The 14,444-nt window shown below is 42.6% G+C and overlaps 1 protein-coding gene across 2 annotated transcripts in view; it reads right to left on the bottom strand.

Moving 5' to 3' along the window:
- Positions 1–14,444, bottom strand: part of LOC115167428 (myosin light chain kinase 3-like) — a 33,394-nt gene that overhangs the window by 10,083 nt on the left and 8,867 nt on the right. Inside the window, exons 1-5 of one of the 2 annotated variants that reach the window (XM_029721837.1) lie at positions 8,699–9,492; positions 4,088–4,181; positions 3,118–3,415; positions 1,863–2,371; positions 1,575–1,680 (exon numbers count right to left, since the gene is read on the bottom strand). In XM_029721837.1, the coding sequence (XP_029577697.1) occupies positions 1,575–1,680; positions 1,863–2,371; positions 3,118–3,415; positions 4,088–4,181; positions 8,699–9,262 (1,571 nt within the window). In that variant the 5' untranslated portion in view covers positions 9,263–9,492. Of the gene's footprint in view, positions 1–1,574; positions 1,681–1,862; positions 2,372–3,117; positions 3,416–4,087; positions 4,182–8,698; positions 9,493–14,444 lie in introns of those variants that run through there. The other variant, XM_029721838.1, reaches the window with a different exon arrangement.

Here is a 14,444-nt window from a genome sequence, read left to right as displayed (position 1 = left end):
ATAGGTGTACAGAGGCCCGTTATCAGTAACCGTCACTCCTGTGTTCCAATAGCACGTTGTGTTAGCTAATCCAAGTTTATAATTTTAAAAGACTAATTGATCATTAGAAAACCCTTTTGCAATTATGTTAGCACAGCTGAAAACTGTTGTACTGATTAAAGAAGCAATAGTACACAGCGTTGTGCGAGATCTTCAGTTTCTTGGCAATTTCTCGCATGGAATAGCCTTAATTTCTCAGAACAAGAATAGACTGACGAGTTTCAGAAGAAAGTTCTTTGTTTCTGGACATTTTGAGCCTGTAATTGAACCCACAAATGCTGATGCTCCAGATACTCAACTAGTCTAAAGAAGGCCAGTTGTATCGCTTCTTTAATCAGCTCAACAGTTTTCAGCTGTGCTAACATAATTGCAAAAGGGTTTTCTAATGATCAATTAGCCTTATAAAACGATAAACTTGGATTAGCTAACACAACGTGCCATTGGAACACAGGAGTGATGGTTGCTGATAACGGGCCTCTGTACTCCTACGTAGATGTTCCATAAAAAAATCTGCCGTTTCCAGCTACAATAGTCATTTACAACATTAACTGTGTCTACACTGTATTTCTTATCAATTTGATGTTATTTTAATGGACAAAAAAGAAAAAGAGCTTTTCTTTCAAAAACAAGGACATTTCTAAGTGACCCCAAACTTTTGAACGGTAGCGTACATGTGAAAGAAACAGGTGTGAACACGAATATTTGTTCATAGACATTTATGAACATACATACATGCATCCTAGCCGCGCAAGCACAGACTGGTTTTCTCGGAATCCGTGCTTCCGGTTATGTAGAACCTTTAAAATGCTAGAACTCAAGCTACATTCACCCCGACAAAGGCACCAAAGAGCACAGCACAGACCCACAAGCAGTCAATCTTGAGGGGTATCCTTTGCGTTGACCTCGGTCAGGGCTTTGCAGACACTCCAAGGACCTGTTTTACTCCTCTGGTTTCATTGGAAGTATATCATCATCCGCCACACATGGAGAGTTTACTAAGCCAACTTCTTTATGTCGCGAGAGAGCGCCTCTACTCTACATGGACCATGGAGATTTTAAAAAGCCCCTATGCAAATGTCCACTCAACACCTGCCCAAAATAAACCCTGTCCATGACAAGCATAAAATAAGCCAGTGCTTATTTGCAGACTCTGTGGGGGATTAGCCATGTCTGTGCTGCCAGTTGTTCAGCTCTGCTGCTGATACGTACTATCTCTCCTTGCTTTGCCCATCGCCTGCTATCATGCACAGTCTGTCAGTCTGCTAACCCTGTTTATCTGCTAATGCTGCACCTGGTTACCACTGGTGCAGCAAGCTGCTCCTCTTGTGTTTTCTACATCGTTACTGTCAGTCAACATCATTGGGTAGAAGCCAACCTGACAGTGTATTTATAGCAGTAGAATAACAGTTGGTAACCCTCACTTACAGTAAGTATGTTGTGTTTGAGGGGTAACAATAATGGGAATAATATATGCAACACCACAGTCTATGTGTACAGTAAACACATTCTCGTTGCACTTAAGAATTATGACTCACCCTCCAAGAACCGCGTTAGGCTTTACAGCGTAATAAGAGCCCATCGGTACTTGCTTGGCACTCACAATGCGGTGCTCAAAGGGAGCGGGCAAGGGTGGGCAGTCATCTGGAAAAGAAGAGCACCGGAGCATGATTTATTATATGCTTGGTGGCATGGGTAATGATCTGTGGACTTATTGGAAGATTGACAGACCATGAGGAGTATATTTCATCCTGCATTTCACCCAGTAACATAACGCTGTGAAATCCATATTTTGATGAAAATGACATTGATATTGCCCTTCTTACCTATGACCAATAGTTGTGCATCCAGGCCTGTCGCCTGTGCAGCTGCTGTAGGGTTTTTAACATCTAAAGAGGGAGTTGGCTGAGGGATAACTGGTTTTGCAGAGTCTTTCACTGTCTCAGACTCTGGTTGAGGTGGAACAGGTTTGTGCTGCTCTGTGACCGCCACCGGCTCAGGCTGGACCTGAGGGACAATCGTTACGGACTCTGGTCTGGTGACCACATCCAGTGGGCTTGTTAGCGCACTGCTGTACGGGGTTGGTGGTGTTACAATGATAACAGGCTCCTGAGGACTGACTGCAGCCTTTGTAAAGTCCTCTTCAGGGAGAGTGTCATCCTTGGAAGGAAGAGAAACACTTTCAGGGACTTGCTCCGGCGGTTGCTCCTCAGTGGTGGAGATAGGTGGCTGTGATACAGTGGGCTCTGGACCTTGTGGAACCTCTGTCTCCTTGACTTTGATGTACTGACTGTCTAACTCACTGCTCACCGAAATCATGGTCACATCAGGAGTCCTAGCAACACAGTAACATGACAAAACAGTCAAGGTTTGAACAATGTATAGACCTACACTTTTTCTTCATTAATGAAACAGAATATGCACGTAACTAATGAAACCAACGTGACATCAATATATTAGATTACATTTTAGATTAGAGTGTGTTTATTAGTCACATGTACAGGGACGCAGGTGTAATTGCAGGGTACAGTGAAAATATTATGCTCCTGGCTCCAAGAGCGCAGGTCAAAATATAGATAGTAGCAATATGAGTTATAGGCTATGAGTAGCGACAGATGCTAACTCTCATCCTAAGTACCCCCATTCTTGAAATGCCACTTAGAGTAGGCATGTAAAAAAATTGGCAACAACAGAAGGACCCTTTGATGTTCTTTATCCCCTTTAGCATGTACCTCATGTTGCTCACCCTACTCAGAGTGAGAGCCCACCGCCACTTGAAACCCTTTCATTAGAGACATGAAAAGGCAGCAGTGGGGTTTAGCTTGAGGATAATTGATTAAATCCCCCTGTGCTTTCACATTTCTAGCTGAAAGTGTACGTCAGTGATTGCAGGTGCTTTGTTAGATCTCTTTGATGACAATTGATGTCAACTCAACGGATCCACCTGTCGCGCTTTTCATAACCCTGTTGGGAGTAATGGTGCTGCTATTTGTTGACAACAAAAAAAGCACTTAATAACAAGAGAGATTCCACTTTGGATAACTGGCATTTTCTATTGGTAATGAATCAGTGACAGCCTACCTCCTCAGCTCAGAGAGCACTTCGATGGTGACCTCCACCTGAGCTACGACCACATCAGGGGCGAAGGTCTGGACTCTGGTGGGCTCTCTGCTCTTTAAGGTGACCTCTTTGGGCTTGCGAGAGCCTTTACTACCCCAATCACTATTGGTAGATGGGAATAAGGCCTGGTCGACTGCAGGGCCCTCTGTGAGAGCTTCGGATAACCTGCAGGGATCAGGCTCAGGAGGTGTCGGGACTTCCACTCCATGGTCTGCGGCGTTCGCTTCCTTTACAGGGAGCTCTAGCGCCTTCTGGTCACCTGTGGGAGAACAGCAACATATATACCAGAAGGAATTAGCTAAAGTAATCACTCATTTGCTTATGGAATCCCCACCCACTCACATTAACTTTGCAGAAAACATTGAGGCAGTTGTCAGTAACTGGTCAACATTGACTGAAAGCACCTTAAAACGCATTTGATGTAAGAAATGGAATATACATTACCAGTCAAAAGTTTGGACACCTACTCATTCAAGGGTTTTTCTTTATTTTTACTATTTTCTACATTGTAGAATAATAGTGAAGACATCAAAACTATGAAATAACACATATGGAATCATGTAGTAACCAAAAAAAGTGTTAAACAAATAAAAATATATTTGAGATTCTTCAAAGTAGCCACCCTTTGCCTTGATGACAGCTTTGCACACACACTGTACAAATAATGTTTGATTGATTAATTGATTGATTGATTGATCCAGGCTGTATCACAACTGGCCATGATTGGGAGTTCCAGAGGGCGGCGCACAATTGGCCAGCATCGTCCGGGTTTGGCCGGTGTAGGCCGTCATTGTAAATAAGAATTTGTTCTTAACTGACTTGCCTAGTTAAATGAAGGTTACATTTTTTTTTAAATACATTAAATTGAAAAACATTAACTTAAAAATATGTATCAATGCCAACAGATAACACAGAGACAAGTCCAGCTTACCTGTGGCGATTTGTAAGCCCTCTTCCTGGACCTGAGTCCCCTGGTTGCAAAGAGTGACTTTAGGCTTTACTCTGCTATCTTCTGATTTAGTTTTCTGAGGGAAGAGAACATCTTTCATGTATATCGTTGCTTACTACTTCATCACAATCAGGTTTAACAATCATTCTCCCACCAATGTGGTATAGTTTGAACAAGATAAACAACATATAGCAAACAGGAGAAATAAAAAAGGTTAAAAGCTGAAATATCTTATCTAAATGTTTGTTCACATCCACTCATCACCACATTGCCAATACGTCAGGCATGGACTGAGGCATGGAGTATGATTGAGGCATGGTCTTTTTAGTATTAATGATGAACTGGTATGGCATATTTGAAATGACAACACATAACTGATAACAGATCCCTACTGGGCCGACTCAGCTGGACTCTGTTATTAGTTTACACTAAGCCATGAGTAACTGGGAGATGCCAGCAGTGGGTATGGCCTGGAAGTACACCGCAGGGTCATAGCATGGGTGGGCAAGAAGCAATGCAGTTGTGATCGGTGTTCGCACGGTATACCTTACTGGCTCTCATTAGAGTCCATCTGTCTGCCTAACACTAAATGAAAACGGCACTATCTCCACCCCAAAAATATCTACATTTCAATCTATTAGTCAAATGTATTTTATAAAGCCCTTTTTACATCAGCAGTCATAACGTTTTATTTTTTACAGCTACAGAGCCTCAAACCCCTAAGAGCAAGCCGAGGCAGAAACACAGTGCTTAGTAGCCCTTGATCCTGACTCTCAGTTCCATTACACATAAGAGTCATTGGACGAAGGCGTCTCTGTAGGGGGGATTTTTGTTTCCGATCAGCAACCTTATCTTTCATATAATCATTTTCAAAAAACAGAAGTCAAATTGGTACACACCTTTATAACATTAGGGTTCCAACTTAGCCATATTATGTTACAGTGCTTGTTTTTATGGAAAACAGACGGTAGAGAGAGTGGACTACCTGTGCCAATTAGCTATCTGCATCTTCAAACAGCTGTGTGTAAACGGAAGACAGATGCCACAAATGTGTTGTCACGGAAACATAACACTGGCTGCAAAAGTGTTAAAACTGGTTAAAACATTGTACAGTAAGTGTGTATTTTGAAGTGAAGTGAAAGTAGAGGATTTATATTTCTAGAACTTTACCAAAGTACACACTCAATTCACGTTTAGATGAAGTACTGTATTTGTCTGTTTTGGCTTCCACAACCAATTCACCCTTTAAACAGAACATGTAAGGTCCTTGGACTAAGGAGAATCGTTAAGCTCCTTTAGTCCAATATTGGGCTAAGTGGCTCCTTTTCTGGCTGTACCGGGTAGAGATTTAAGTGTATTTGTGTAGCCATTAAGGCCACATTGTTTTACAAGACGTATATTGGTGCTATATCTGAGTGCATAGCACCAATATGTCTTCGGAGTTGGTCATTTTGGGGGATTTGAATCTGGATTGGCTATCCCTGGCCTCAGATCAATTTAAGAGCATATACATTGATTTTAAACTCACTCAAATGATCTCAAAACCCACATGGCTAAATGTGAAAAACCCTGTTAACTCCTCCTTGATTGATTTAATTCTTACTAACCTGCATAAATATTTGTCTAACGGGGTTTTTACATATGATATCAGTGATCATTGTCCCATAGTATGTATTAGAGATACGAAACAGCAAAATACTAATCCTTATTTAATTAAGAACATCATTTTAAAATGTTTCTCCTCAAGGGTTTTTACATGACATGTTCTACTCTGATTTAGCCACTGTATCCTGTATTCCTAACCCTGAGTTGGCTCTAGAAAATGTATCCTCCAAATGTATTCCTCTGGCAGATAAACACGCCCCTATTAAACAATTCAGAGTCAAAGATAGCTCAGAAGAAAACCAAGAGTTAGATCTATCTAAGCTCATTCAGGTGAGAAATCAGGCCTGGGTCAAAGCAAGTTAAACTGACTCTGTAGTGGATTGGCAATCTTTCAGACAATTAAGAAACAGATACTATCTCGATTAAGAAAGCTAAGTCAACCTACATCCTAAGCGTTGACCCTGCTGGTGATCCTTCTACATTTTGGAAAACAGTAAATGCACTGAAGCGTACAAATTCCTCTTCATCCCTGCCTAAACAAGTTTTGTCTGGCATCATAACTGAGAGGAATGGGATAAGTGATGCTTTTTAGTTTTATTTGAGAGAAATGGTGGTTTAACTGACCCTGGTCAGTCAATCGACTGCTCTTCCCTTTGCCAGCCTCTAGCTGACTCGACGGTTAAGCCATCAAATTCTAGTGCATCTTTGTTTTCATTTCAACAATTTACTATCTGTGATGTGCTAGATGCCTTGTTTAAGACTGATGTAAAACAAAATCCACTGAGGCTGATATGCTTGATCCATTTTTGCTGCAGCTCTCTGCCCTCCTGAATAATTAACCCATATTTTTTACCTGACTATTATATCTGGTACTGTCCCCAAGGTTTGAAAGGCGGCCCATGTACTCCCCCTTCACAAAGGTGGAGACGCTTGTGACCTAAATAATTAAATTGCCCTATTTCTAAACTTTATTGCCTAGCTAAACTATTAGAATCCTTCATTCTCAGCTAAGATCTTTCTTATCTTTGAAATGCATTCTAAATGTACATCAGTCAGTGCTATAATCTGGTATAAAAACTATCTCTGCTGCAACCCTAGTTATAAAGGATGTGGTTAACTGTATGGATAAAAGGCAACGTTGTGCTGCCCTCTTCATTGACTTGTCAAAGGCTTTTGATACTGTTGATCACTCACTGCTAATTCAGAGGCTTTCCTCAATTGGCCTAGACCAGGCTGCATGTAACTGGTTAATAAATTACTTGACAGACAGAACTCAATGTGTATCTACTGATGATGTTAAATCAGGTTTCCTGGATATTACAAAAAAGGTGTCCCACAGGGTTCTGGGCCCTGTATTGTTTACATTAACAATATTGACTTGTCTGTAAAGAAAATTGTAACCTGCACTTGTATGCCGATGATACTGTTGTGTATGCTCCCTGCACTTCATTAAAGCCGTTAGATGCAGTTTATCATTACAGGCAACAGTTTAAGTACTCATCACTGCATTCTCTAACCAGAAAATTGGTTGGCTATTTGATGTCACGTAGGTTGATACATTGCTATGTTTTCATATATAAAGCCCTTTTACAAAAACTCCCACTGTAGCTAACATCTTTACTAAACTTTAGACATGCGAGTTACCACATCCAGTCTCAGGGATGGCTAACTCTGGAAATTCCTTTGGTCTCTACTGAGTTAGATAAATCAGCTTTTAGTGGAAATCTTCTAAATGTACTTTACATTTAATATTAAAATGTACTTTACATTTAATATTTTGGTGCCTCTAGGGCAATTCAGAAAGCTGATTGAGGGCTTTATTATTGATGAAGGTGTTTTTATTTTATTTTTTATGATCATGTTTTTCCTTTCTGCTTGCATTTTGAAGTGTGTATTTTCTGTCATTTCTGTAGCGCTCATCGGTAAAAGAGACCTTGGTCTCAGTGGGACTCCCTGATAAAATAAAAAAAAGGTTCAATAAATAAGAGATCGTATTGAATTACTATTCTAATTCCTAATTATATGTTCAACTGAATAGATGACCAGCATTTGGTTCCATCTGCCTTCTAACGGTTTGTTAGTAGGCTACTTTATGTGGTAGCAAACATTAGTATGTAATGTCAAGATTATCAAGATGCCAGTGATGAGAACCTAATTTTGATATGAATCAGAAAATAGATTCTTCATACATTATATGTAATCCAGATTCTTTACCCTAAATTGTCATGAGCTGGGGGGGAAAGCATACAGTCAGTGGGAAAAATCCCTCTCACTTCAGTTTCACTTTGGACTTGATGCTAGCAAACAGCCTGATCTTGACAGTAACATTACTGAAACGGCTCACAATGTTTCCAAACAGCTGAACAAACATTCTAGAGACAGTCGGTGACACAGGTTGCCTAGTTAAGTGACTATGCACAAGGCTACTATAGTAGCAACACTTTGCACTGGGGATTTCAACTGACATTTTGCTGGACAAACGTCCACCTTCAATTTACACTTCCTCATTATGTTAGGTCATGCCCTATGAAAATAGCAATGACCACTTATTGAGAGTTAATGTTTAACAAAAGACGCTGTTATAGTAGTCAAATCACGAACATTGAAATCCTTTCCCACAAGCCCAAAGCATGGATTAGTCATTTTCAAAAGAGAAATCGTTCCCTTTATTTTACACCACATCATTTGGTGAATTAAACAGGATGAACATTGCATATCCTATTCTGCAAATGAACTCATTTGAACTCATGTTCCCATTTGAATGAGAAAGTATTTAAAAGTGTGAGAACAAAACATAATGACAGCGCACTCAGTACAGAATGCACTGCGTACTTTCCAAAGGTTAAATTAAGTGGGTAATGGCTCACAAAATAACTGATTTTAAAACGTTAAAACCATAACTCAAACATTTAAAAGCACCTAAGGACATCACATTTAGTTCTGAAATTGCAAAGGTGTGCCAGCCTGCTTTAGCATGAGCTCACTGACCTCCTCCTCCTCCTCTTGGATGTACAGTAGGCCCTGTTTCCTCCAGGGTACGATGCCTTTCAAGATGAACTCCACTATCTTAGAGCTTCGGAAAACTTCCCCCACATATCCCCAGAGCTTGTCCACGGCCGAAACCGAGCTCTCTATTCCTTCAATTTTCTCCCGTTGCCATTTACCCTCCTTCTGCAGGTTCTTCAGCAGCGCCACGGTCTCCCCACACAGTACCCTGACCTCGGAGAACAAGGCTGGGTCCCCTCCACCTCCACGAGAGCCCTTGTCCCCCGCTTGGGGGTCCTTGTCTTTTCTGAGCTGGGCCAGGTCCTTCTCCAGCATCCCCATGCCCTGGCACACCATATCCAGCCTCCTGAGGACCTCTGTCTGGCTACTGGCTATCTGCTCCACCTTCACCTCAAGCTGATTCAGCTTGACCTCCATGCCTCCCAGGCTGTTCAGAAGGCTGTTAGTTGGCTTTTTCATTGCTCCAGAAGGGGCCCCAGCATTGTCCAATTTACCCCCCTCGTACATCTTGGCAATGCAGGAGGCCAATGTCTCCGGTTTACTCATAGTTCCAAGAAATTCCACACAGAAGGGAACAAGTGTCAGGCGAGACAAAGGAAGCTGTGCTAATCCACCTTGCTCCAAGCTGAATTGGATCTATTTTAGTTCAAGCTCCCGAGGTGGTGTTGTTCCGCTCCCATACAGGCAGTCTGCCGGACCCTGTTGTCTGTATGTGCCAGAGACATGACACTACTTAAATAAACACCAACTCTTCGCTATCTTATCTTTCCACTTGTCTCCCCCCCTCTACCTACCTCTCTGTCCCAAAGTTTTTATATAGTAGCCCCCCCACTGCCAAAATTCCAATGGCTGCTTGACGTCACCAAAACATTTAAATTCAACCTCAGAAGATGCTGTTGACTGGTGGGCATGCAAGGAATGACCTTTTGAATATGGCCTTTCGCCAGGATTAAGAGAGAGATGTTGTGAGCTTTGGAAAGGTTGTTGTTTTAAAATGCTGACCCATTGTCATGTTGCTTCCCCATTGGGATGTACAGGTTGTTTGTTTGTTGGTATATGTTTTAGTTTGTTTACTGGTGCTGATAGAGTGAAGTGAACCATTGGTGGATCTAAAGGTTCTGGTCCGCCCAGCACAGCTGCTCTGATTGGGCGACTGTCCCCCATCATCGCTCAAAGGAAAGTGACTTGACATTGGCTGACACTTCCCTTTAAAAATAAACCTCGGTAGACAGAGGAATGATGAAGTGCAAGCAGGAATCTAAGCAGTCACCCTCTCCCTCTGGTCCATGGTAAGGGTGACTGGGGTTGGTTGTCTCATGGGTTGGTTGTCACAGTGCATATCACTCTGAATCTAGAGGGTGCTGTGTAATAATTTTAAAATTCCAAATGTATGAATTATTTGAAAGAACTCATCCGCCTGGTCAATTCATGTCAGCATGACAAAACATTGAGGTGAAGGGAATGTAAACTCAGCAAAAAAGGAAACGTCCTCTCACTGTCAACTGAGTTTATTTTCAGCAAACTTAATATGTGTAAACATTTGTATGAACATAAGATTCAACAGCAGACAAACTGAACAAGGTCAACAGACATGTGACTAACAGAAATGGAATAATGTGTCCCTGAACAAAGGGGGGGGGGGGGGGTCAAAATCAAAAGTAACAGTCAGTATCTGGTGTGGCCACCAGATGCAGTGCATCTCATTTAACATTTTACATTTACGTCATTTAGCAGACGCTCTTATCCAGAGCGACTTACAAATTGGTGCATTCACCTTATGATATCCAGTGGAACAACCACTTTACAATAGTACATCTAAATCTTTTAGGGGGGGGCGGGTTAGAAGGATTACTTTGTCCTATCCCAGGTATTCCTTAAAGAGGTGGCGTTTCAGGTGTCTCCGGAAGGTGGTGATTGACTCCGCTGTCCTGGCGTCGTGAGGGAGCTTGTTCCACCATAGGGGTGCCAGAGCAGCGAACAGTTTTGACTGGGCTGGGCTCTCCTCATGGACTGCACCAGATGTGCCTGTTCTTGCTGTGAGATGTTATCCCACTCTTCCAACAAGGCACCTGCAAATGGCCCTAGCCCTCACCCTCCGATCCAACAGATCCCAGATGTGCTCAATGGGATTGAGATTCGGGCTCGTCGCTGGCCATGGCTGACATTCCTGTCTTGCAGGAAATCACGCACAGAACGAGCAGTATGGCTGGTGGCATTGTCATGCTGGAGGGTCATGGCAGGATGAACCTGCAGGAAGGGTACCACATGAGGGAGGAGAATGTCTGCAATGACAACAAGCTCAGTCCGATAATGCTGTGACACACCGCCCCAGACCATGACGGATCCTCCACCTCCAAATCGATCCTGCTCCAGAGTACAAGTCTCGGTGTAATGCTCATTCCTTCGACGATAAACATGAATCCGACCATCACCCCTGGTGAGACAAAACTGCGACTCGTCAGTGAAGAGCACTTTTTGCCAGTTCTGTCTGGTCCAGCATCGGTGGGTTTGTGCCCATAGGTGACGTTGTTGCCGGTGATGTCTGGTGAGGACCTGCCTTACAACAGGCCTACAAGCCCTCAATCCTGCCTCTCTCAGCCTATAGCGGACAGTCTGAGCGCTGATGGAGGGATTGTGCGTTCCTGGTGTACCTCGGGCAGTTGTTATTGCCGTCCTGTACCTGTCCTGCAGGTGTGATGTTCGGATGTACTGATCCTGTGCATGTGTTGTTACACGTGGTCCGCCACCGCGAGGACGATCAGCTGTCCACCCTTTCTCCCTGTAGCGCTGTCTTAGGCGTCTCACAGTACGGACATTGCAATTTATTGTCCTGGCCATATCTGCAGTCCTCATGCCTCCTTGCAGCATGCCTAAGGCATGTTCACGCAGATGAGCAGGGACCCTGATCATCTTTCTTTTGGTGTTTTTCAGAGTCAGTAGAAAGGCCTCTTTAGTGTCCTAAGTTTTCATAACTGTGACCTTAATTGCCTACCGTCTGTAAGCTGTTAGTGTCTTAATGACCGTTCCACAGGTGCATGTTCATTAATTGTTTATGGTTCAGTGAACAAGCATGGGAAACAGTGTTTAAACCCTTTACAATGAAGATCTGTGAAGTTATTTGGATTTTTACGAATTCTTTGAAGGACAGGGTCCTGAAAAGGGACGTTTCTTTTTTTGCTGAGTTTGTGTTTTTCATTGGTAAAATAAAAAACATGTAAAGTATGTCTTGTTATTTTATAAATGTTTGAATTCTGGGATTATACAATAAAAAATATGTTTATAGAAAAGAGAAAAAGGAGAGCTATTCCAAACCTATTTCTGAGTTGCTAGGTCAAGCCATGTGGTAACTAGCATTGGTCGGGTTGGTAGTCACTATCAACTCATTGTAACCATACTGTTTGGGGATATTGTCACTGCCAGTATACAATATATCCCAAGCTCTTTTGTGCTGTTGCTATAAAAACCTCCCTTCCCAGTAAACACAAACACCTTTGGCCAACATATCAAAATGTGTTGGAAATATGTAGGGTGGAGAGTGTTTGCAGATTGGGAAGACGTCGCCGAGACATCAGAATAAAATGTTGATGCCTGGCCGATGTATAAATGATGTAGAACTATAGAATTTAGAATGTGAGACGTCTTGCAAATTAGCAAACAATGTCTGAACTGCATCTTCCCAATGCATCATGTATACATCTGTTGGGCAGATGAATGGGAGTGTTGGCTCTTTAATTTCTCCCTCCCCAATTTCATGGTACTGAAATTGGTAGTTACAGTCTTGTCCCGTCGCTGCAACTCCCGAACAGACTCGGGAGAGGCGAAGATCGAGAGCTGTGCGTCCTCCGAAACACAACCCAGCCAAGCCCCACTGCTTCTTGATACAATGCCCACTTAACCCGGAAGCCAGCCGCACCAATGTGTCGGAGGAAACACCGTACACCTGGCAATCGTGTCAGCGTGCATTGCACCCAGCCCACCACAGGAGTCGATATAGCACGATGGGACAATTGTGCGCCGCCCCTTGGGTCTCCCGGTTGCCTGGACTCGAACCAGGATCTCTAGTGGCACAACCTTAGACCACTGCGCCACTCGGGAGGCACCACACACATATTTTTTATTACACATGTGTGCAAACTTACGCATACACACACACACAAATATACTCAAAATGTCATACGTTGTTCTCAAGGTATAAAATGCTGAATTCTGTTAGGAATTTCGTTCTATAAAAGAAAGCCATTTCTAAGACTGTGTGCTATATTGGGTCATTTCCTGTTACAAAATGAATAAGCTACTAGCAAACGTGACAACACACTCCATACGACATCCAACCCTGCGATGAGGCTGGTTGTCATAAGTGGGCAAGGTGGGTTTGATTGCTTGTTGGAATAAGATATGAGATTAAAAATAGTCCCTATTCCACCCAAGACCTTTCTGTTAATGTTGAAAGGAGTCTTGTAAAATATAAGAGAGAGTGAAAACTGTGACATCCAACCCCGGTCTCCCCTACAGTTCCCTACTGTGTCCCCTACTGTCCCATTGGATGGGAATGTTTTCTTGGAACATCCTGGCATTTTGTACTGCATGGGTCTTTCCCATCTCCCAGTTATTAGTAAAGTATTCAGGTATTGCAAAGAGTGTTTGTTCTTTAACCTACTATTGAAAAGACAGTCCAATGACAAATGGACCTCAATGATGCAATCTCTGCTTTTCAATGATTCAACAAGCTAGACCTTAAAAATAATGTAGGCTAACATGACCAGCTGTTGACAAAGGAGCTCTAGAAAACAATTCAAATGCAAAATGATCTTGGTAAATATGGGTTAAGGCCATTTCTGAGAAGATAAAAGTGTTGTCTAATAATTCAATGATCATACATTCTGAGGATATGTCTTCATCTCAGTGCTGTGAATAGTGATGCAATGATTTGATGAAATGATGGGTCCCTGTCTCCTGGTCCGGAGAGCAGAAGATAGCCCATAGAACCATCCATATGCAGCTGTAACTCTTAGGCCCAGTATAATGGGCAGTATGTAAGCTGGGTGCTTTATTTATAAAGTCCTTCCCAATGAGACTACAGGCTAGCTCTCTGCCTTGGGCCTACGCCAGGAACCATCCCACTGAAATGTAACCACATTATGCAATGGAGTGGCAATGGAAATCTCTGGTAGGATGCTGGCCCTTCAAAGGAATGTGGCTCCGCTGTGGTTTTCCACAAGGGGTTTGTCTGACTAGGGGGGGTGCGTCACAGCAGCTCTGAACAATCATAACAACTCTATTAACCACCCCATAACCCAGGGCAGGCTAGTTAGCTAGCGTCCTAGCATATCAGAAAGTAAGCGTTGGCAGTAGCAAAATGGGGCAGCCAGCTGCAATGAATAACAGGAAACAATAGATAATGAGAGGTGCAGTGACATGGGATCAGGCCAGCGATGATGATATGACCCAATACTCATGGGTCATGTAGGGTGGGCCCATAATACCAAGACCACAACAACATTTCAAATATAGACCGACTGTTGCCGGGAAGCAGGGCCGTGCAAAGACCTTTTGGTGGGTATAAAGGTAAAATTAAAAAATGTGCTGAAACAAAAAAGTCAACCCCGAAAAATCCCTACACTCAAGGTCATGGAATAGTTGAGCAATTATTAGGCTACTTTGGTTATTTAGTTACTGTATATAAAAGCAATAGATAGTCACATTTGAATGGCAAATTAAATGACACAAA

Source organism: Salmo trutta, chromosome 29 (assembly GCF_901001165.1).
Source record: "Salmo trutta chromosome 29, fSalTru1.1, whole genome shotgun sequence".
Taxonomy (NCBI): Eukaryota; Metazoa; Chordata; class Actinopteri; order Salmoniformes; family Salmonidae; genus Salmo; species Salmo trutta.
Note: the sequence above shows the minus strand (reverse complement) of the source record. Positions and strands in the feature narration are given on the sequence as shown.